The sequence below is a fragment of the Rhinolophus hipposideros genome (genome assembly GCF_964194185.1).
Source record: "Rhinolophus hipposideros genome assembly, chromosome: 5".
Classification (NCBI taxonomy): domain Eukaryota; kingdom Metazoa; phylum Chordata; class Mammalia; order Chiroptera; family Rhinolophidae; genus Rhinolophus; species Rhinolophus hipposideros.
In genome coordinates this window covers 71,891,605-71,917,946 of record NC_138051.1, presented here as the reverse complement: position 1 = coordinate 71,917,946, position 26,342 = coordinate 71,891,605, and the positions used below count along the sequence as shown (strand labels likewise).

General features: G+C 33.7%; 2 protein-coding genes across 3 annotated transcripts in view; one reads left to right on the top strand and one right to left on the bottom strand.

Annotated features, from left to right (window-relative positions):
- FUT8 (fucosyltransferase 8) overlaps window positions 1-26,342 on the bottom strand; it is a 207,073-nt gene that overhangs the window by 89,296 nt on the left and 91,435 nt on the right. The gene's annotated exons all lie outside the window — the stretch shown is intronic.
- Window positions 19,204-19,536, top strand: LOC308497096 (large ribosomal subunit protein eL33-like; the record flags this gene model as incomplete). The annotated part of the gene is made up of 1 exon (XM_081047265.1): window positions 19,204-19,536. One exon carries the CDS (start codon window positions 19,204-19,206, stop codon window positions 19,534-19,536), a length of 333 nt encoding a protein of 110 aa, XP_080903391.1.

The following is a 26,342-nucleotide window of genomic DNA, read 5'->3' as shown; positions in this document are numbered from 1 at the left end:
ATTATCAATATCAGGAAAGAGATGACAGCACTACACATTCTATAGATACTAAGAGATAATAAGTATGAAGAACTTTATGCCAATAAATTTGACGTCTTAGAAAAAAATGGGCAAATAGCTTGAAAGACACAACCAACCAATGCTCACTCAAGAAGAAATAGGTAACTATATTGCTTTATATCTATTGAAGAAATTAAATTTAATCTCTGACATAAAAACACTCTAGTCCCAGATGGTTTTACTTATGAATTCTACCAAACATTTAAGACAGAAATAATACTAAACCTCACAAACTCTTCTAGAACACAGAAGAGAAGGTAATACTTCCCAATTCATTCTATGAAGCCTGTATTATCCTGATAGCAAAACCAGAGAAAGACATTATAAGAAAATTACAGACTAATATCCCCAATGAGTACACATATAAAAATTCTAAAACAAATTTTTTAGCAAATTAAACTCAACCATGTGTAAAAAGGACAATGAATCATAACCATATGGGGTTTATCCTAGAAATGCAAGCTTGGCTTAACATTCAAAAATAAATCAGTGTAATTTACTCTATTAACAAAATTTTACAAAATACATAGGATCATCTCAACAGACTGAGAATAAGGACTTGACAAAATCCTTTCCTGTAGGTGATCCTCATTCTGTATTGACAAAGCCTTTTAAAAATGCCTACATCTTAACGTTTTTCTGAGATTTGATGTATACTTTAAAAATATAAAACTCCCCTGAATAAAAGATTTGATTAAAATCTTTATTCGAACATGAAGTTGTCCTTCTAATGCCAAAACATAAACACCACTCTTCGGGGAATTCAGTGGGTCTGTCCAAACAGATGAAAACAAATAAATTCCTGCTTTGCAGTCATAATATGAAAAAACAGTGAATTTATAGCATAAGTAGAATGATTGTACAACTCTCTCAGAGAAATTGAACTTTTCTCGTCAGGAACATATTTAATTATTCAGAATATATTTAATTATTCATTTAAACAGATTGGCTTTCTTAAAAACTTTCAATAATTATGGCACAAATGTTGGAACAATAAAGATCTTCATTAAGAAAAAAAACCGAGGCACAAATAAACAATATGAAGAATGAAAAGGGAATCATAAACACAGTTGAAAATTTTTAAAATATCACAAAATATTATAAACATTTTCAGGCACTTAATTTGAAAACATGAAAAAAATAAATTCTAGCAGAAATTAAATTAAAAAGATAGATTCAATAAGAATCAGAAATTGAATCAGTAGTCAAAAATCTACCGAATTAAAAAAACTCTAGATCCAGGTATTTTATAGTTAGAGTAACAGCAGGGATACCTTCGGAGAAATGCATTGTTAAATGATTTTGTCATGCAAACATCAGAGTTCACTTATACAAACCTAGATGGTCTAACTTACCATTAGGTTGGTGCAAAAGTAATTGCGGTTTTTGCAATTATTTTTAACCTTTTAAACCACAATTACTTTTGCACTAACCTAATACAAATCTGGGCTATATGATATACCAGTGTCAAATATGTGGTATGTCAGTTGACTGAAATATCATTAGGTGGCACATAACTGTATTTGAGTTTTACAAGTCTTCATAAAACAATTACTGAATCAAAGCTTTCTAGGAAATAGAAAAAAGAGAGGAAGTTCTAAACCTCCATCCTGAGATTGGTATAAAACTGACATAAAAGTAGCCCAAAGATCAAGAAAAGGAAAATTAAAGGCCAATTCAATTAAAAACTTATATTCAAAATCCTAAATGATAGATTAATAAATACAGCAACATCTTAAAAAATACATCATGACTCTGGCATGTAGACTTCATCCCAAGAATACCAGGTTGGCTTATGATTACAAAAGCTATTAATGTAAATTGAGTGCATTAAAAACAAAGGAAATAAAATTATAATCTCCATAGAAACAGGAAAAAACTCTTTGACAAAATTTAATTTATTCATTATAAAATTCTTAACAAGGAATGGAATAATTGCCTTAACTTTATAAGGAGTATCTATCAAAAATTCATAGTAAATATCACAGCGCATGGATCAAATAATCAGAAGTATTCCTTTTAAAGTTAAGGACATTGGAAGGAATGTCTGTCATCACTGCTTCTATTCACCCTTGTGTTGTAAATAGTAGCCAATGTAGTAAGAAAAAAATAAGTCTTACAAATACAGGAAATGAAGAAACAATTGTTATTTGCAGATGAGATGATCTTTAATTTTGAAAATCCAAAATAATCTACAAACTAATTGCACTAAGAGTTCAGGGAAATTACTAGATTCAATATTAAGGTACAAAAATTAGTTTAATGTTCCTAAACAACAATAACGACAAATTATAGAATGTTTCCTTTAAAAATATCACATTTAAAATAGTAACAACAAAATGATAAAATACTAGGGAATAAATCTAGCAAAACAGCAAAACAATTTGCATAGGGAAAAACATGTGTTCTGAAGAAGTAATAATTCCCCTAATTGATCTATAAGTTAGATGTAATTCTAATAAAAATTACAAAAGGATTTTTTAAATTGAAATTGACAAGGTGATCCTAAAATTCATATGAAAGACCAAAATCTTCAAATAGACTAGATAATTTTGCAAAATAATACACAGGAGTAATAAACAGGTTATTTGCCTTCTCAAATAACAAAACATAAATTTATAGTAATGGAAACCATGTGTTACCAGCGTAAGGCCAGATAAATAGATTAATGGAACAGAATAAAGCACCTAGAAACAGATCCCAGCATATATATAACAGAAGTATCATTCCAAATTACTAGATAAAGGATAAATTATTCAATAAATGTTTGCTGAGACAGCTGGCTTCCTACTTGGAAAATGTGAAAATTAAATAATCTGACATTCAAAACTTAAAAATTTTAGAAGAAATTTTGCAGTCTTCATGACCTTGAGAAAAAGAATTTCTTAAATAAGATCTTAAAAGCCTAAACTATTAAAAGAAAGATTGATAAATCTGACTAACTTAAATAGGAAAACGAATTTCTACACAATAAAGTTTATAGGCAAGACACAGATGCAGACAAGATAATGGAAAATATCTAGATCATTATCTAGATTATACAAAGAACTGCTTCAAATCTATCAGAAAAAGATAATCTACTAAAAAAATACAATGTATAAACTAGCAACTCATAGATGAGGACTTGATTAATAATCCTGAGAAGTGGTCAACTTTAAAACTTTAGTAACCAGACTATTCAAATTTAAAGAGATACCATTTCTCACCTGTAGACTGACAATAAATGAAAAGTGTGATATTGAGTGTTGGTGAGGATATAGAGAAACTAAAACTCTCAAATACTGTATTAGTTTTCTAGGCTACCGTAACAAAATATCATCAAGTGTATGACTTAAACAACAGAAATTTATTTTCCCAGTTATAAAGGCTAAAAGTCCAAAATCAAGGTGTTGGCAGGTTGGATTTCTTCTCAAGCCTCTCTTTTTGGCTTGCAGGTGGCCACCTTCTCCTGTGTGCTCACATGGTCTTTCCTCTATGTGAATGACATCCTGATGCTTCTTTTGTGTGTCCAAATTTCCTCTTATTCTAAGGACACCAGTCAGACTGGATTAGGGCCAGTCCTATACGGCCTCATTTTAATTTAATCACCTCTTTAAAAGCCCTACTTCAAGTTCAATCACATATTGAGCAACTGGGGAAAACTGGGGAGAGGGAGCACACAATTCGGCCCATAATGTACACCAAAAGCAGGGATATAAAATTAGAACAACCCACTTACAAAATACTGTAAAATGCTTCCAAGTTTAAAAGGCACATATACTCTAGAGAAATTCTGGCACATGCACACAAGGAGGGAGGTACTAGACAATCACCAACAGAGGAATGGATATATAATAATATCTACAGGTTAGCACTCACACATAATCTTGCATGAGTATCACAATGTTGAGTGAAAACAGTCACAGAATACATAGTATAATACATTCCAATACATTTTAAAAGCACATAAAACAATATACTTTCATGCATATATACTTATATAATAAAAAATCAAAGTGTGGACAGAAAATAGTATATAACACTCAGAATAGTGATTACCTTGAGGAAGGGAGGAAGGAAAATGTGATTGAGGAAGGGAGTAATATCTGTCTTTTTTCCCAGCAATCTGAAGCAAATATAGCAAAATGTCAACATTCTTTCAATAAGTGATGTCCTTTCAATAAGGACATGGGATTATATTATTTTTGAGCTTCATATATGTATTAGAAATACTCTTTAATTGCAGAGACATCCCTTAATAAAACTAGATGAAAATCGGGTAGAGCTCATGATGAATGCTATTTAACTGCCAACTTCTGGCATCATATAATACTACGTATTAGAAAATTGCTACAAAAATATTAAGTGGAATGTCTTTTAATTAAAAGAGATTAACCAACATAGTTGTTCATCATTTACCTAACCTTTTAGTCATTATAGCACTAGTGATGCTATGATAAAGTCATTTAACCCATCCTGGCATCCTGTCAATAAACTACTAAGACTAACATAAATTTGGACCATTTATAAATATGAACTGAACTGGATAAAAATTGGAATTCTACTTGATTATTCACAGATGCTATTTTATTTCTTTTTTTTCAGTTGAAATTTTAAGTTGCCACTCATGGGACTAAAATATTCCCAGCAAAAGCACAAAATATAATTACATTTATTTGGATGTCAAACTTTGCCAAGAGTCTGTCAATTAGATAGATGGAAAAGCCAGGCTTCTATCTACTGAGAGAAAATATAATTTTATTCAAATGAACTGCTTCTTGTGGCTGTACTTATTCTTTTTTACCAAATGTGTGAAAATTCAAAATGGAACCCAAAAAGAGTAGAAGGGTCAGGCAACAATGTCGGTTTTAACAGAATAATCACATGGAGTAATCCATATCCAAATTAAGCTCTAAGATACTGTGATATCAACGTTAAATAGGTTTCAAGCTCAATTCTCCAAGGAAATCTGTGACCATGTTTATTTTGACAAGTGTAAACTAAACCATTCTTTCATCATTCAGCAGCCAAAAACAGAACAATCTAGACTGAGTGTTGTCCCTGCTCACTTCAAATATGACAACAGCGCCCGTGTTAAAAGAAAGCATTTTAGACAAAACTTAACACCAGGGTAACGAGTGATTGTTTTAATAAGTCAGGATTTTTACCTCCAGATTTTTTTTTTTTTTACTAAAGTGTAATTGTTTATTTATTTGCTTGTTCAGTGTACTGCTAGTTTCTTTAAGTCTTATTTACTCAGAGTTATAGTGAAGATATAATATATGAATAGAGGTTTTTTTCCTTCTGTTGATGGTGTCATGCATTTTTTCTGGAAATGTTTTATATATAGCTTTTTGTGTGTGTATAGCTTATAGTCTATATATAGCTAAGATATATACATATACATATGTACCTATAAATGTATATATGCGTGTACATGTGTATATACATACACAATGAATATACACAAAATATTCATTCCACGGAGACATTATAACCAATTTAACCCATCCTCTACTGATGGTGATATAGTTTGGTTTACAACCACTTATTTAATATAAGTGCTATTTGTCTCTTCTCTCTGCTACTTCAAATCTGTCAGGGCAGTATTCTTTATCTAGCACCTGACACGTTCTCTGATATATATAGTATTTGTTTCATAAATATTTTTTGAATAAATGAACAAACAAACAAATCACTGATTACAAGTATTTATTAGAGCCAAGGGGGAAAAGAAGAATGAGGTGGTAAAGGCAGGGAAAAATAACAAAGCTCTGTTAGGTAGCAAGCTAAACATCAGTGAGAAGCGAAAATAAAGCATCTGTAAAACTGAAATATGAGTAAATGGAAAATTCAATTACTTATTCAAAAATCCAACTGACACACTTTTTACAAACTCATGCTCTGCATGAAGAAATGAATAGCTTTAAAGGAAGAAAATGCCTAAGATACAAGTTGCTGTAGGAAATTTAGACATATTACTCTTGGTTTTTTGGGGTAAAGTAAGTATCTAACAGTGGCCCGGATATCAAGTTATTCTACTTTCAACATCTATGGGTCTGTGGAGAAATTTCTACATTCCAAGAACATTTTTCAATAACAATAGCTAATTTTCTTCAAGTACTCACAAGGGCAAGAATCTTAGGTAAGAATATCTTCTAGTCACTGGTTTTAAAGCAGATTACGGATTTTTTTTTTTTTTTATCAGAGTTTATGTAACAAGTACACCTGATAAAATAAACTATTGTTGGAAATCTCTTCTTACATTAAGAAAGCAGTGAAGAGCTTTATTAAGAAATGGAAAAGACCTTGGTTGTCTGCCAGTTCACAATGCAAATCTTTTAGATGCAAGGACTGAAGGTAGAATAAAATAACACTTTAATTACTATTTTACTAAGTGAAACAGACCCCTTAGGACAAAATGTTGAAAAGAGACATGGAAACATTGCAAACCAGAGTATCTCTGGATGTCTGGGCCAGAAACATATCCTTGAATTCTTCTAAGCATAGGCTTCCCACAACATGGTGGTAAGGCTGTTGTTATATGACATAGGCCTAAACTTGAGTCGCTTGTTTATAACCCTGTCCCAATCATGCCCTAGCATGAATAAGAGTGTAGAGCATTTCAGAAACTATTCATAGCAAACTAAGACTATATTAAAATAAATAAAACAACTTTTTGGAAAATTAATTTCCTACCTTCGATTTTTAAGAAATGCTTTAAGATAAAGCAGAGTTGAAGCACTGTTGAAAGTGTGCAGGAAAGAAGGAGGGAAACAAAAGTAATTCTCCATGAGTTTAGGTTTTCTTTTCTCCTCTCCTCCTCTAATTTCTTTTCAGAAAAATGATTATCTTATTTATATGCCTGATACTAGACTGGACAAAATAATCTGAAAACATGTCTTTTTTTCTGTTTTAGGACTGCTGATGACTGACTCTGTTTTCGCTTTTTTCTCATGTATAAGGTGAGGAACTGGGCTCAGGCAAAAATTAAGTTTTATCTTCAGAGGCTTATAAAAATTATTTTTAAAACCATTAAATATTTGTAAATTTTATATTAACTTGTGAATAAAACATATCTTCAAACAATATTTCAGTCTTTGGAATAAATAAGTGTATATTATGAAAACATAACATTATTTTCCTCAATAATTCTATGATGAAAATAAACTCAGTAAGTTTAATTAGAAAAATGAGGATGAGACCTCTACCAAACAAAACATTCAAAATTACATTTTGAAGTCTGGATTTAAGTAGATGTAGACATACACTCTTTTCTCCAAAAAACCCAATATACAGAAACACACACACACACACACACACACACACACATCTAAAAGTAAAACAAGTACACTTATATTCATAATAGAATTCTCTTAAACAAACTGACAGACTGTTATTGACTATAATATTTTTAATGTAAGGGTAGGGCTCATTAATCCATCTGAATGCTTATCACCAAACTGCTAGTTTCCAAAGGGCTCAAGTTTGTAAAGCAAGTTTGTTTGTTTTTTAATTTATTCTCTACTCTTGTTTGTTCCATCATCAATAATGGAAATAATAATACAGTAATAACAGCTATTATCATATATGGTACTCACATTAACTTCAAAGTACTATGTCTAGTATTTAAGATAATTATTTCATTTACAGCAACTTAAAATAATCATGAAAAAAAAAGTATCTGTACAGATAAGGAAATGAAAGTTCATAGAAATTAAGCAAGCTTTGTTCAAGATTCCAAAGCTATTAAGTGGTGTAGCCAGAATTAGGATCCAAGCTTTTATTATTCTTCCTTTCTGTTAGTTTTAACAGAATAAATTAAAACACATAAGAACAAATTCACTGAAATGGCATGAGTTGTAAATATATGGACTCAGTGTTACCCTGATTTAGTTGTCCATAGTGATCCTTGGGGCCAATTATCCTTCCCTATTTTAAGACAAGTGTAAAGAGTTTCTAGGCATCCAAAGAAAACTGTTGTTATACTATCGTGCCTTTTATCCCAAGTTAAGCAACTCTGGGATATACATATACAGATAAAGATATAGATACATATACAAATTCTAATAAGTGTGGATAAATCAGATGGATTCATCACTGTCACTAAAGATCATTCGAATTGCTGCCTTTTTATCTGCTTGTTAGCTGTGTTAGGACAGCAGTATAGAGGTGAAAACCACAGGTTTTTGAGGAAGGCAGACTTTGATCAGGGTCCTACTAAATAACAAATTTAACCTTTCTAAGCTGGATTCCTTACCTGTACTATAAAAATAACAACAGTTATTTTCCACAAAGACTCATATTGAGGACTAGCTGCTCTAAAATTGTAGGGGATCACTTAACATTTTTATTGTTTTCTATTGTGGAACAGCATAGAATACTATAATATCTTCATGGTAGATCCCTAAAATTTTATAAAGATTACAAAGAATATGATGACAGTTTCTTGTTATGAATTAAACTGCTGAGCTATATAGGATGTCTGGTCTAGAGATAATTTTGTAAAATTCTACATATAAAAGTACATAGTAAATGTTTACACAGGACCAAGCTTAGAAAACTCAATAATATACTAAATATATACTAAAATATACTAAATATGTACTAAATATACAGTTAGGTCCTAAAATAAAAATTAGGTCCTATAAAATATACTAAATATACTAAAGTATAGGTAGGTCCTATAAAAGAAAATAATCACAAATTTGAAGCTATGATTTTTTTTTTTTTTTAATATCTTAGGGTCATCAAAGAATTGTGTATTTTCTTATCTGATTTCTTATTATGCTATCTTGGAGATGTTAGTTAAAAATTATCAAAAGAATAAGATTTAGTAACTTCCCTAACTACTCTGCACACCCACATCCATCATAGTCTCCTAGGAGAATCTGAAGGAGAATGAAAGGATGGCTTTTAAAAATTTCAGTAATATTAAAATAGCTTATCATATAAGAAAGGAAGACAAGCTTTCTCCAGAAATATAGTCTTGATAACTGCTGTAAACAAATTAACAGCTTTGGAAAGCATAGTATATAAATTACATAACAATACCAAGAATTCTAATTAAACATTGCTGCTGTCAAAACAATGATTAATAATCTTCAAACTATGCATACTCACATCCAAGTAAAAAAAATGCGGTTTTATTATAGGAGATCTATAGTTAAAGTAATAACACATTAAAATTATAACTTTCCATTTTGCATATGTATATACATGTGATCATCTCTGTGTACATTTAACTCAGTTAAAGAAATAATCATTTCAAAGGGGAAAAAAAAAATCAACAGAATCTAAAGGGGACAAAAATTAAGTTCAATCCTACTGACAAAGGTTTTAGATTCCAGATCAGCAGTTTGTCAGGGCATTACACAAACTGCATTTCCACTGTTATTGGATAAGTGTAAATTTTCTAGCCTAGATGATATTCTTTATGCTGACAATTGTAGAATAACAGACAATCAATTATCAGCCACAGCAGTAATGTTTCAGACTTGAATTGACAGAAGAAAATGCTGCTGAAAATAAGTTATTCTCACCAAGTTCTGTGATAGAGTATGTATGTCAATTCTACTTAATTCAAAGCGGACTTTCTTCTCAAAATCAGCTAATTAGTTTGAAACTGGAAGTTTCAAACTAGACTGAGGTACATATATCAAGGAAATGAGGAAACCTGATACTTTCCTTTTAAGAAAGATGAAGTGAATCCCGGAGACAAACAAATTTTCTTTATCATTTCACCTCAAAGAAGAAATTGTGATATTTAGTTCATATTAAAATAGACACAACAGGGTTCAAGAAAAGCCACTGTCTAAATACTTTTGAAATCTGGTTAATGAATTCTAGTTATTAAATCCACTCAAGTTAACGATACTCAAGACACTTATGGGAGATGTAAAGGTTATTAATTAATAAAATACAGTGAATATAACATGCCAGATAAATGCCATTAGCAAAAATAAGTATTCTAATTTATATTTAAAAATTCACGTTTGCAAGCAGTTTTTCACTTTTTCTAATTACTTTTAATAGAGATTTCTCAAAAGTCAAACTGGCACTGTGAAATTCATTAGAAAAGCACATCATCTCACTATTTAATTTCTGTATTAATATAACATTTTCTTACATGGTTATTAGGCAGACAAGTTTAGTCTATATATACTCTGTGAAATATAGAATCTATATAAAATCAGAACATTTCAAGAACAAAAGGCAATCTGGTCTGTTTGCTAAAGGAACAATTTCAAAATAAATGTAGTAGCCTCCCCATTAACTTCAAGATTCATTTTGGTTAAGTTGGATTATTCTTTATTAAAAATAGTGGACATTTTACTTACTCTACCTATTCACTTAAAAAAAGTCATAAAAGTTATACAGCATTGACATAAAGACTCACAAAAGGAGTGGCCTGTAAGTGACTGTGTTTTACAGTGATTCAAGTAAATGATTCAAGAAAAATATATGGTAAAGATCAACAGGCAATATAGGATCAGATTTGAAATCCTATGGAGTTATCTTTGAGACTATAAATATTATTGACGCCTAGAAGGACTGACCAATTGCCTAAAAACTAGTTGAAAGACACAAAGCTATCTCCATGACTTGTGAAGGAAATGGAAAAGAAAACTGCCAAAATACCATGCACAGAGCTTGCTCTTTGGAGCCTATGCGCTTACAACCCTGTGCAGTACTGTTTAATCAATGCTACCATTTATAAGAATGTATGTTTCCCTAAAAGGGGTCATTCATAACACATTTCTCAATGTCAGGATTCTGGTATCCCATATCAAACACCCCACTGATTTAAACCAACCACTCTTTTGTTTTCAGATATTATCTATAGGGAATCTCCACTGACTATTGCCTCAATATGGCCTCAGAATGGCTCCAGAGTACTTTAATCTCTTTCTGTGTTTGGTTTTCAGTCCAATTCAAGTTTATACCAATTCAATTTTTTTCAATAAATATTTGCTATGGGCTTTAATTGTACCTGACACAATTATTGGTGGATACCAAGTAGGTAAGACATAGATCCTACCTTTACCCTACCCTTAAGGAGCTCACAATCTAGTAGGGAAGGGCAGGCAAGTACACAATTACAATCTAGTGTGAAAAGTGCAATAGTAAATTGAGGACTAGGTAGCAGAGAGGCGAGAGCAATTAACACTGCAGAGATTGAGGAGAGGCACAGGTGGCTTTACAAGAACAATGCATGAGCTGTATGTTAAAGGATAAAGTGAGTGGCAAGCATTCTAGGCAGAAAGAACAGTAGGTACAAAGGATTGGTGGTGTGAAATGGAATGGCAGAGTAGTTCAGTAGTACTGATTTTAGACAGGAAGTGGTGGAAAAATAAAAACAGTAAGATAGGTAAGAGCTAGATCATAAAGACCTCTCATGCCATGTAAAGGTAAGATGTTTCTTACTGGACGCAATGAGGAGCCATTGAATGTTTTTAAACAAGTTGTGACAATATAATATTGTCAAGAGTATTCACTTCAGCCACAGTATAGAGAATGGAAGACAGGAAGGGTAGATCACTTACCATGGCAATGAGAGAACTAAGGGAGCAATAATTATGGCTAGAGATGTTGAGGAGTTTGACAGGGTACTAAATAGGAAGAATCAGGGGAAAGAGACTCTTTCTGCTCACCTATTTCCATAACCAGTCCTGAGTAAAATTATCAAAAATAATAAGAGTGGACAGAAATAATGTTTAGGAAATAAAAGAGCTGAGACTTCAGGAGCCTCTCCTCTCTCATCAGTTTAGAGAATCATATTCCTAAATCAATCCAGGATAACACTTTTAAATAACAGTTGACAGAATCTTATAGGAAAACAATGAAAGAGGAGGACCATCATATTTTTTTCCTTCACAAACAATCTTAATCCTTTAAAATGGTCCAGAAATCTAATTTTAAAAAAACTCAGATAGTTCTTATAATCAGGCAGATTTTAATGACTGATTCTGAATCTAACATGAAAGAATGCTAAGTAAAATAGGGACAGATTAACATGATACTTCTAAATTAAGAATACCATGTACCAGGGGTTCATAACGCCTGACCAATTTGGAACTCAGCCGAGAGCCACAAAGTGAGCCAAACAATCTTCTGAGTAGTAGGGTAGAAGTTAAGTCTCAGCACTGGAACACATTCGGTTGGTAACTGCCAGCAAGACATGGAAAATGGGCAAAAGGGCAACCTTCCCACTAGGAGAGAGGAAAAAATGCTCATGGATTGGATCCAGCCAATAGTAGTGATAGTGAATATTCACTCTTAACAGCAAAAAAGGTATCCTAAAACTACTCAAAGGAAATTTTATATGTTTTTTGAATTTTGATTATTCCTATCCAGTTAAATAAAAATATAATTTGTGGAATATGATACACTTTCATTTGAAAAACAAAAACAGTATTTATGTTTATAAACAATAACCATGTTATCATTGCCAAGGAATTTCTGGAAGACCCAGTGAAGATATGCAGCAACAGCATGTGAAAGGCAATATAATTGCAAATTCTATCTGTTGCTTGAAAAAAAAAAAAAAAAAAGGAGGAGGATGGGGAGGGACAAGGCAAGGAGGAAGGGCAAAACACCCAACATATATCCACAAATAATAATTCTCCACTTGGAGAGCAGCTATCATGTTTTATTCAATTCCATGAGCAAGATATGCCCAGCCCAAGTGCTGGCATCTAGTAAGTGCTCAAGAAATGCCTATTGAATGAATGATGCATTAAAGAATGACTAAAGATAGTTTTCCAACAAGTAAAAGAGAAGAATATTTTCATAAAAGACAGAAATATATGAAATTCATTGTTGACAATCCACTCAGGTTCAAACAAAGTTGCAACAAATCAACAGGATACCAGATTCATAGGGATTATTCTAGGGGAAAAGGTGATTTGAGTATTCCTGAAAATTTCTGAAGTTGCATGCTGGAGAATAAACTGTCCTACAACAAACTGAAATGTTAGTAGCATTATTATATAGAACTAAGCCATCTGCATGAAAGAATGGCATTCCTTAAATGCAAACCCATTCTCTGACAAAGTATTCCTTTGCTTTCCACCAAAGGTTGAAGTTCGAACAACCTTTGTATCTTTGATAATTAAGGAGGACCTCACCAACTGAGTATTCATTCTCTAAGAGAACACAATTATGCCCCCTATAAAAAGCCACTGCTTGAATAAAGGAAAAAATTGGTCATAGGTTGCTCCTCCTTCCCCACCAAATTTAGTCATTCTTTTATCCATAAATCACAAATGTATACTTTATTTCAAATCACATGTAATCATTTTTTTGTGAACTACTTTCCAGCACAGAAATAATTATGACACAAAACCAAAGTGGAATATCCTCATATCTATCCAAAGGCAATTCAGTACCTGTTTCAAAAATGGAGCTGGCAAAAAACCAATTACACATACAGCTACAAATGCACAAAACTGCAGAAAAGTCTTCATAATTAATCCCTCAGTAAAAAAGCAACTGAAAACTTCCTGAAGAACTAGGAGGTCAGATCTAGAAGCAATGACCTTTTGCTTATTCTGTTAAAAAAGATTTTTTTTTATTATCTTGCAACAGATTTTACACCTTTTCAGTTAAAACCAAGTCATGCAAAGACTTGTTATAATCAATCTGTGACATGCCTGCACTGTTAACCATATCAGTAAAGACACTGCTACTAGATTCCTCTCTCCTCTCTCCCCTCTCCCTACTCCCCTCTCCCCTAGAATTCTACCTTCCAGCTACACAATCTGACAGAATAAAACCAAGATAAAAGATTCTCCAGCGCTCCCTTCCCCTAATGTTACCAATGAAAAAAGGATCATTGGTTTGTAAAATCACAATCACAATAGCACCAACCTTTAATAACTTCACTGCCTTTCATCCAATGGTATCAGCTGCTTTGCTAATGCTAATTAAGCTATACAAAACGCCAGTAAGATAAGCATTATCAGCAACTATAGGGTTAATCTTTTCAAAGAAAGACTATGGAGATTTTGTATATCATCTTGCTGCCTACCATTGTCAGAACAAGGAAGTTGAAGTTTAAAGATATAATGTATTGTAAGCTTTCAGAAGTAGAATATTATGCCCCTTTCATGTTCTTAAATATTTCAATCTAAACCTGAATTTTTTTTGTCTTTCATTGAAAACAATGACAAGTGATAGGCCAAGAGAAAGCCACAAAGACTATTAATAGCAAGTTCAAAAGTAAATCTGAGTTTCTTCATATTGAAATGGGAAAATTTAAAGCTGATATTCATTTAAGTAACAAATGTATTTGACACAACTATCCTTATAAAGGAACAATTCATTATTTGCCCAAAGACTAGGCTTTGTTTCCAAAGTGTCAACAAAGTATTTTCTTCCATTATTATATAACATTACATGTTATACGAGGTGTGATCAAAAACTACAGTGAATGTTTAAATTAAAAAAATTTTATTACAGTAAAAGATACATTGCATTAATCCCCGTCAAAATACTGCCCCTCGCTTCAAACACACTTATCCCGTCGTTCTTGCCACTTTCTGAAGCAGTTCTGGAAGTCCTCTTTCGTGAGTGTCTTTAGTTGCGCTGTCGTGGCTGCCTAGATGTCCTGAAGTGATTCAAAACATTTACCTTTCATGGTCATTTTGACTTTGGGGAAGAGCCAGAAGTCACAGAGTGCTAGATCCAGTGAATAAAGTGGATGAGGACAAACCATCATGTTTTTATTTGACAGAAATTGCCATACCAGAAGCTATGTGTGACACAGAGACTTTCCCTTGTGATCACAAAATACTGTGAATGCTGCTGCTGAGTGCCATCCCCGCCAACGAAAAGGCAGGAATCTTCAATATGGGAAGCAGCACATTGAACCTTAGTAACAGTACGAGCCAAGTTTCGACTTGTTCGGTGCAGTCAGTCGGGTGTGACCTACGGTTGAGAGAAGGTGTGTTTTAAAATGTGCCGTAAATCATCCTCCATCATGACAACGCTCTGTGTCACACATCACTTCTGGTATATGGTAATTTCTGTCAAATAAAAATATTATGATGTGTCCTCATCCACCTTATTCACCAGATCTGGCACTGTGCAACTTCTGGCTCTTCCCCAAAGTCAAAATGACCATAAAAGCTAAACGTTTTGAATCGATTCAGGACATCGAGGCAGCCACCATAGAGCAACTAAAGACTCACAAAAGAGGACTTCCAGAACTGCTTCAGAAAGTAGTAAGAACGATGGGATAAGTGTGTTTGAAGTGGGGGCAGGGGGTATTTTGAGGGGAATTAATGGCAATGTATCATTTACTCTAATATTTTTTTTAAATTTAAACATTCACCGAATTGTTTTATCACACCTCATATATGTGTGTATGTTTTAACAAAATATAGATAAAATGACCCAAATTATAGGATATAAGTTTTCCAAGTCAATACAGAAATGCTTTTGATTTTCCCCTCCAATGAAATGACAAATGTGTAAAATTCCCCAAATATAGCACTAACGCCACCCCTTCTCCCACGAAAATTTTTATCAAAGCAAATGGAATGGTAGAAGGAAGTGAGAGAACATTACTATCCTTTGCCCTCAGGAACATAATTCCAGCCTGAAGTATAAAACCTATTTCCAACAAATAGCAGGAAACTAGGAAAACAATGTTTTAACTAAGATTTCCCTGAGGTACCGAATCTTAAAGTAACATGGTAGTATCTTGAAATCTTCTGTCCAGAGGTAAGATTCATAGGTTTTCACTGTGTTCCCTTCACAAAAGGACTGTAGTTCTCCCATATACCTGATGTAGTCCAGACACTAACGCTCGTTTAGGAAAGGATAAATGACACATTGGGTTCTGTCTCGTGCTGTCGTCATCTAGACAATGAAACCTGTTCCATTAGTATTCCCCCACTGTTTGCTAAAGAGGAGATAGAGCAACATCTCAAGGGATGTTCCCAATGGTCTGGTTTTTGGCCTAATGATGCAAAGATATAACAATTCTGCAAGTTAAGTCAAGATGTTCAGATTTCGGGAAAAGCATAAATAAACTTTACCCCTTTTCTGTCTTTTATAAAGAAAAAAACTGTGAATTTAAAAGGACAAAACCAAGTAAGCAGAGCTCTCACGCTCTCCTAGGAGCTACTAACTCTAACAGGTGAGGTTATCCATATGTCATATATTTGATTCTTTCTGCACAGATAGGGAGATTATCTCTGAAAGGAGGTATAAGAAAGTGACAGAGGTAACTGACTAAGGGGAGGGGTTGAGCATAGGTTAGTGGGGTAAATTACTTGCCACTGTAGGACCTTTTGTATTATTTGAATGTTTTACCACGTCTATGAATCACTTTTTAAAAATTGGAATCTCTTGTGTCAAAAATTGTTAAAGTTTAGGTGACATATACCTTTATCACTGTGAGAGGACGGGAAAGAAATGAGAAAAGAGGTCTTCATACTGAATGAGTGAAAGTGGACAACTTTGAGTCAACACATTTAAGGCAAAGCCCTTGACAGGCAAGGAGAGAATATCAAAGCAAAGATCTGAGAGGCCCATGGTGCAGAATCACTAAGTCTGTGACAAACTCTTATTTTCAAATTTGTATAGACCCATTATTCCTTATTTCTTTTATGTGCATACAGTTAAATAGTGCCATTAGTACACTTTGATATTTAAGGAAGAAGTTTCTAGTGAAATCAGGATTCTTTTTAAAATGATATTTCAGCATAAATAAACCATCCAGATTATCTGTAAGAACAAAGAAGTAGTATCCATTGGTAGACCGTTTTCCTGGCAAACACTTACTACTGAACTTGCCTGTTTTCTATATGTTACTGAAGAAAAGAACAAAACTGAGGAGAAGGAGGAAGGGAAGAGGGGGGAGGTGAAAGAAGGTCGGAGGGAGACAAGAAGGACGGAAAGAAAAGAGAGGAGAAAGAAAACAGAACATCTGATAACATGATTTCTGCAAAATTAAGAATCACAATTCACTCAAAAAAAAAATGTGCCAAGTGCTTGTTACATGCCAGGTACTTAATGACACAAACATAAATCAGCAGCAGCTACTATCCTCAAGGAGTTCATAACCTGGGAAAAACAGTCAGACACAAATCATGAAATACAAATTATACCACATGTAATAACAGTTATGATTCGGTATAAGGGTTTGGACTAGAACAACAAGAGACATCCGGTGTAGCTAAGGAGCTTAAGAAGGGCAGCCACATCTCGGCCATTCTAAAAATTCAACAGTTTGTAGAGAGATGAAGGAAGGGAAAGACATTTCAAACAAAGGAACAGCAGTATTAAACAGCACACTGTATCTGGGAAATATGAACATAATTTTATATGTCTGGAGCATATGGTACACAGGAGAATAGAAAATAAAAATGAAAAGGGAAGTTAAGTTGGAAAGAGTAATGGGAAATTAAGCTAAAAGAGTGAATAGGGTCAGTTTTCTTAAACTGTAGAAGAATGTTTATTTTAAAAGTAAATTATATATTGATACATAATTATATAATATATAAGTATGTATTAAATATTTATCATATGTGAATAGTATATCACTAACGGTATAAATATTCATAGGGTGACGGTAGTAGTATTTTAACATACAAAAACAAATTTCTTCAGAACACAACTACACTAATTATTGGTGTGTAAATTGATTATTCTATTTACCAATTACCCTTATCTATTAATTATATCTGGTCCAGTGAGCTCTCTACTTGGAAATAGTTTGTTATACTTACTAATATTTTGGTTTACATGAACTCAAAAGCAATACAGCTGTATTTATCATCAAATAATACCTATAATTCACAGTTGTCATTAATTCAGATTGATGACCTACCCCCCCCCCCCGACAAACAAATTAGGAATGTTTAATCACACAACCAATACATGGGCACATTTACTTTATAAATCAGACATGCATGCACAGGCAGATTCTGACTCCATTAGGGACTCCAGAAGGCCAAGCAAAGCTACATTTAGATAAATTACATCGATTCCTACTCTATGTGGCCACACCATATCCAATAAGCTGATGTATGACTGAGAAAATAAATTGAGAACTTAATCTAAACGTATAGTACGTGGTTTCTTCCCACAGATCCATGACCTGCATGAAACACTGCAAGTATTGATCACAGCAAATTTCTGTGTTACATGTGCCATGTGTAATTATTTATACAGATTATAAGGGATTACTGTAGTTAAATATTAAAAATAGTCCCTACATGCTTATACAAGTGTAGCTATAAAACTTAGAGATGTAATGATTCAAGTGGCCATTTCTACTAATAATATTGGTATATGGAAACCTCGGATCACACTTAACAATTAACAAACGTAATTGCAATACGAAACAGGATATTTTGTCATTATCTATAGGTTAATAAAACATAGTCCTGAGTTAATACTTAAAGTAAGAGAAGCTTGAGAGGTATAAAAAAAAGATAATTTTGGCAGTGTACTGAAAATTAGATACAGCTTCATAATTCCTTGGAAGATTCTATTTCTCCTTCTGCCACTGACTTTCAGAAAAATGAATAAGTCACTTAGCTCCTATATGTATCTGGTGGTAAAAAAGGTAATATTTTTGAAGTGCTATTGAATATAAATGAGAATTAACATAAACTATACTTTTGAATGTCTCCTTTGTCTTTATTTATTTGCACAAATAGCATTCTATATTTATTAAGTACACCTTTCTCTTCAAACCTTATTAGAATCTCTTTCGCATTTCTGATGTGAAACATCTTGCCAAACACTGGCTTTTGCATACATTTTAAAAGAACAAAAGGACTGGATTAAAATTAAACTTATTTTATTTGAACAAGCAATAACAATAACAAGAAAAGTATAGTGTGCTATTTTATACTATACTTCCTTCTAGCCATTGTAATTCACAGGCTAACTCTAGTATGTTGAAATCTTTTTATATTTATTCTCCTTCAGATAGCTTTGGCAAGAATATTGATCTGTCAAACTAGACAACCACTTTGTTTCATGATTTTACCTCAAGGAGTTATAACTGTCAATGGCAATTCAAAAACGCCCCCACCAAAAAACCCCCACAACTTCATAGTGAAATAAAAGTTTGCCTAGCTTTTTCTGCCATCTTGGCGCCTGGGGAGGCCTGCTGGGAACAGGACTTCTAAAACAACAAATATGTCTGGAAGGCTGTGGTCCAAAGCCATTTTTGCTGGCTATAAGCGGGGTCTCCGAAACCAGAGAGAGCACACAGCTCTTCTTAAAATTGAAAGTGTTTATGCTCGAGATGAAACTGAATTCCATCTAGGCAAGAGATGTGCAAATGTGTACAAGGCAAAGAATAACACAGTGACTCCTGGTGGCAAACCGAACAAAACCAGAGTAATCTGGGGCAAGGTAACTCGTGCTCATGGAAACAGTGGTATGGTCCGTGCCAAATTCCGAAGCAACCTTCCTGCTAAAGCCATAGGACACAGAATCCATGTAATGCTGTACCCCTCAAGGATTTAAGCTTACTGAAAAGTAAATAAAGTGGATTTATTCTCTTGTAAAAAAAAAAAAAAGTTTGCCCAAAGGAAATGTGAGTAATAGTCCAGTAAAGTTTTTTTCCTAAACAGTTACTACCAGATTATGTGTCACCTATAAATCAAGTGACACTGAAATTGCTGAATTATTATGGTCATATTTCTTACAATTACAGTTGTACCCCCTTATCCACGGGGCATACACTCCAAGATCTCCAGCGTATGCCTGAAACCACGAATAGTACCAAACTCTATATACACTATGTTTTTCCTAAAGATACATACCCATGATAAAGTTTAATTTATAAAGTAAGCACAGTAAGAGATAAACAAAAATAACTAATAAAATAGAAAATTATAACAATATACTGTAATAAAGTTATGTGAATGTGTTCTCTCTCTAACCAATCTGGTAACTGAAAGTGCTAATGGGAAGGTAGTATATACAGCATGCACACTGAGAGAAAATTCACATCCCAGGCCAGACAGAGCAGGATTTCATCACACTACTCAGAACCATGCACAATTTAAAACACATGAAACATTATTTCTGGAATTTTCCATTTAATATTTTCTGACCACAATTGACTGAGAGTAATCAACCATGAAAAGCAAAACCACAGATAAGAGGGAACTACTATATTTATCTTCAATTATCATGAAGTGCTTGGAGCCATTATCAACTCAATATTAGAATAAAAGAATAAAGGATAAAATGTAAAGAATGTTTAATCAAGACCCTAAACTCAAATATTCACATATGATAAAATATTTAATGTAAATTCACTTTGCCTATATGGCATTTATATATGGAAGAAAAACAAAGTTCTTCGACACATAAACATTTAAATTTTTTCAATTTAGTTATTTAAGATTTTAATATTCTTATTCATGTGGCATTTTTCTCAAAGAATGGTGCATTCTTCCTTAGAGGCCCTTCTAGGTATTGATAATGAATACTTAAAATTCCTATAGTTTAAATAAAGCTGAGGATGGGCAATTAAATACCAATACCTACAAGCATCAATCAGCTAAAAAAAAAAAAAGTCACACAATTCAGTCTTGAGAGCCAAATTATAAGAAATAAAGCCTATTCTATGCTCCTAATTAACCTACAATATTATTTAACTATTTGGTCTCTGTAAAGACTTACAAATTCATCAAATGTAAGCATCTCTCTACAGTTTTGTATTCTACTCCCAAAGAGGTTATGATTTTTCTCAGGGTAAAGTCACTGAAGAATGTGCAAGTTTTCTGAAATCTAATCCACTGCACTAAATATTTGACATAAGACAATTCTTTCTATTAGAAAAAACGAAAACAAGTATTCTGAGTTCTATGAAAGTGTGCAATGTCATGTGCTTTTTAGATTATCAACTACCATTAGCTAAAAATCTATTTATTGACGAACCACTAACACCAAGGAGTTCTTCTTCTAAATACGTTTTTAAATATCATTTACAACTTAACATTGCAAAATGGAGGTTATTATTGCCATTTTACAAGTTTAAAAACAAAAAACAAAAACACTGAGGGTCAGAATGATTAAATGACTTCTTAAAAATCATTAAGTAAGTGGTAGAATAGGAATCCAAACCCAAATCTGAAAACCCTGCTCATTTCATTTCATCAGACTGTTTCTTTTCTAAACATACCTGATCTCTTCCCCCTAAATCCCACTTCAGCCCTAAATACAAGCTGCCTTAAGAAGGCAGACATAAGAAACATGGACTAGTGCAGCACACAATAAAAGCATAAAATATGAAGAAATCAGAGATACAAAATAAGTGTCTAAGATTTATAGTACAGTCAGCAAGAACTTAAGATAAATATCAATAATTGGACTTGAACTTCCTTTCAGAGCAATCCAAGCTAACATGCAATATGGGTAATAATTCAGAGATTACGAGAGATAAGGACTAAATATCCTGGTTCACACAAACTTGGCCACCAAACTTGGTATAAAGGACCAGTCAGTAAATAGTTTAGTATTTTTATGGCTACATATGGCTTCTGCTGCATATTCCCCTTGAATTTGCTTTTTCTTCAACCATTTAAAAATGTAAAAGCATTCCCAGTTTGGAGGCCATTAAAAAACAACAGGGCCGGCCCAGTGGCTCAAGCAGTTAGAGCTCCATGCTCCTAACTCCGAAGGCTGCCTGTTCGATTCCCACATGGGCCAGTGGGCTCTCAACCACAAGGTTGCCAGTTCAATTCGTGTCCCGAAAGGGATGGTGGGCAGCGCCCCCTGCAACTAAGATTGAACACGGCACCTTGAGCTGAGCTGCCGCTGAGCTCCCGGATGGCTCAGTTCGTTGGAGCGCATCCTCTCAACCACAAGGTTGTGGGTTTGAATCCCACAAGGGATGGTGGGCTGCACCCCCTGCAACTAGAAAAACTGCAACTGGACCTGGAGCTGAGCTGCGCCCTCCACAACTAAGATTGAAAGGACAACAACTTGACTTGTAAAAAAGGCCTGGAAGTGCACACTGTTCCCCAATAAAGTCCTGTTCCCCTTCCCCAATAAAATCTTTAAAAAACAAACAAAAACAACAACAACAAATAAAAAACAAGGGAGAGATGGATTTGTCCTACGGGCCATAGTTTGCCAACCACTGCTAAAGCCAATAAAGTAAAAACAACAGAGATCCAACCATCTTTAGCAAGTGAGCTATTGTAAGGATCCCTGGTAAAAGGGTAACCAAATTTAATTCATGTTTCCTAATTCATGTGAAAGTGATCCTTACTTGTATCCAACTGTTGACTAATTCTGGGTGTATTTTTATCTATACTTTGAAAACTGAATTGAAAAGTATTCATCAGAAATACCTGCTTCCAAGAGAACAGTGATAATCAACTTGTCATTACATGAACAAAAGGACAGACCACCTACAGCTGGGACTTTCTGCACTCATACCTATGAAATTTAATGTCCATGTATGAAAGATTACATGTGTATACATATAATTACAGGAAAAATCCAACACTACAGAAATAAATGACATTACAGATAAGTTCAAAATAATCTCCCAGTACAGTAATTTATAGTAATGTAAGTCTCATCACCTTACTCTTGCCATATTCAATCATTCCCAAGTTGGGTAAAAGGAAGGGAGGGAGGAAATCTTACAGTACAACCAAGGTAAATGATTTTTAAATAATGGTCAAATATTTTTCTACCTAAAAATTTTCAGCCTTGAACATAGCAATACAGAGGTACTCCTGGGACATTAGAAACAGAAATGATAGATTGAATGAATGAATGAATGAATAAGGAATGAAGAGGGAAAAGAATTAGCTTTATATGAATTAGGAAATACTTCATATTATAGCTGCCTTCGGAATCCAGCAACCAAAGGCATCATCCATACAAAAGAGTATAAAATATTAATCTTACAATATCTATTAAATAAATGAAGTTATCTACTCAGCAACTCTTCCCTCAAGCCACGTTTATTATTCCTTGTAAACAGGTAAGATTTCGGAGTATCTAGTCATTCTCTGCCCCTCAATCTTTGTACAGGTAACCAAGAAAATGAAGAGATTGAGCCACAATAAATGATGTTCACTGTGATTAGAATGTATAGTCTGAAATAGTGGTAACAATCAGTAACCAGGTTAACATTCTTATTGATGTAAAAATGCCACCAACCTCAACTTGGCAACATTAAAAAGCATTTAACAAGCACTATTTAAAGCTTTTGGTTTTTAATTAAAAAAAAAATTACTGTATTACTCTCCACTTCCTAGAATCAGACAGTCTGGGTTCTTAAACTGGTTCTAGCATTTACCAAGCCTGTATGTGGTCTAGGGCAAACCACTTAACTTTTAAAATAAAAGAATATATGTAAAGTGCTCATACACAATGAGGACTTAAATGTTACTATTATTGAGCACAATAAAGCAGGCACAGAGACATGGTGCCTGGTGTAGCCCCGACTGATCCCTGTCTCCAGGTAGTCAAGCTCTTGAGAAATCTCCCTGAGTGTGGGTGGGACCTGTGATTTGCTCTAACTAACAGAACACACGAAAGATGATGGGATATAACTACTGTAATTCTGTTACAAAAAACTGCAACTTCATCTTGATAGTAGATTCTCTCTCTTGTTGCCTTTGATGAGGTAAATTACTATGTTGTGATCTGCCCTATGGAGAGATCCACTTGGAAAGGAATTAAGGGCAGCCTCTAACAGACAGACCGCAAGAAACTGAGGCTCTCAGTCCAACAATCTGTAAGGAAGTGAATTCTGTCAACAACCATATGATCTTAGAACTGTATCTTTCCCCAGCTAAGCCTTGAGATGAAGCCCCAGACATAGCCAACACCTTCTAGACAAGTAAGAGCCCCCAAAGCAGAGGTACCAGTTAAACTGTGCGTGGACTCCTGATCCACAGAAACTGCTGAGAAAACAAATGTGTGTTATTTTGTACCACTAAGTTGTGGTAATTTGTTGCACAGCAACAGATAACTAATACACCTGTTTAACAGGCTACATATAAATAATTGGATGCATTTTGTTTTCTAATTAGTTCTAAGAAAACTAAAATAAATAATTAAACGAACGAATCACCAAACTTGACTCCTTCTTAACACAATTTATCCAGTGCCTTTCATTATGCTTTGCAATTTTCTATCAATGGTCTATAATATTAACATTTGTAATATTAATGGTCTACATTTTTTGATTTAGGAACTGTAAAAAAACTCTACTTGACTCTATTTGATCTTCAAAATCCTATTACCAGCTCCACAAATTTTATACATGTACTATTTTCCAAATACGAGAAGTTAATTTACTCTAACTTTATCTGCTTGGTGGTGATTCTGACATTATATATGCATATATTAATGTGAATGAGGAAAGTGATTATGACTCCTAATTAAGAAAGCATGATCTTACCCTATATTGCACATAGCTGACTTTTATTGAACCATTCTTTGTTGGAAGTAGGGAGTGGGCAGAGCTTGGAATGAAGACAAAAAGGAATTTTTCTCTACAGGTTGGACTTCCAGCTGACCCTATAAATAAGAAGAAATTTCTACAATCCAATTCTTCCCCTTTACCCCAACTCTAAATACACAGACTTCTCTGTTCGTTATGGAAAGACAACTTAGAGGAACTTTTAAAGGAAACACCCCTATCCAAATTACAGAGAGTACATCAGAATAGGAGGGATGGCAAATGTGTATTCTGCTGTTGTTGGATAGAGTATTCTATAAATGTCAATTAGGTCAAGTTGATTGATAAAATGCTGTCCAGGTCAACAATATCCTTACTGGTTTTCTGCCTGCTTGATCTATTACTGAAAGAGGGGTGTTGAAGTCTCTAGCTAAAATAGTTGATTTATATGTTTTTCCTTGCCTTGCGTATTTTGCTTTATGTATTTGATGCTCTGTTGGTAGGTGCATACATGTTAAGAACTGATCTGTCTTCTTGCAGAACTTACTCTTTTATCAGTATGCATGCGTCTTCTTTATCTTTGATAATTTTCTTTATTCTGAAGTCTGTTCAATGGTAAATGGAGAGAAAAGGAATCTGACAGAAAGAAGGTGTCCATTATGGGCCACGGCATAGTCTTCTGGACCCACACATACAATAAGCAAAGGGTGTTAGGAAAACAAGGATTGTTGCACTTTTTTGTGTGACATAGCAGTTACTTTTACAGGCACCATAGCAACATGATTTAAGAGTTTCGATTATGGAGCAAGAGTGTCTGGGTTTGAATTCCAGATCTACTATTTATAGTTATGTAAATTTCAGCAAACTATTTAACTATGCTTCATTGTCTACATCTATAAAATGGGGATAATATGGGTACTTAAGTCATAGGCCTGTTGTAGAGGTTGAGTTAATAATATATAAAATGCTTAGAACATGGCTCAATACATACTAATACATATTTACAGCTACAATTGTTTTATTTTCTTGCTACTCCTGGTGATGATGATGTTGTTGTTGTCAGAATCATCAAGATGCTAGGAGTAAAAGCAGAAGCTAATATCTTGGCTTAAATCATTTCCCACTGCAATTCAATACCCAGTCAATGAACTATCACATAAAACATTAAGAAACCAAAAAATTATGACTTGTAGCTCTCTTGTGAATAGTAGCATAGGCCATTCATTGTGTCTGTACACTAGTGGTCCTGGCTTTACAAAATATTCGCAAGACTGTATACGAGTAATGACAAAATAGATTGTCATATTTTAAGTTCACATTCATTGTTTGCTATTTTAAAAAACTTAGATTTTTATATATTGAGTGTTTAAGTAGTCTTACACTTTTTAGTGCACATGAAAAGGGAGGTTACAACATTATATCCGTGTGTGTGTGTGTGTGTGTGTGTGTGTGTGTGTGTGTGTGTGTGTCTATCTCTGGGAATGCATAGAAAAATTAAGATAACAATAAATGATAATTAAAACAGAGATATATTCTCAATATGCTGTTTTCCTACTAATGTGCCACCCCCATAAAAGCTACTAATGACAATAATGTGGGAAAACATGTGTGATCCTATGCTTCTGTGCCGCATAACCAATTGCTACAGCCATAAAAGAAGTGCAGTTTATTTTAGCAGGTGCAAATTCATCGAAAATGTGAATTTTCTTTCCATGTGAGATTGTTGCTGGCCCTGCAAGTAAGAGTGTGTAAATGCTATTCCCACACTTCTTCTCCATGACAACTGTGGGTCATCTAAAATGAGAGGAGGAATTTTTACTTTGTGCAGCACATTTTCTGGCAATCACGTCTAGGTGGATGATTCCCAAAGGTATCTTTCTCATTCTGGCTT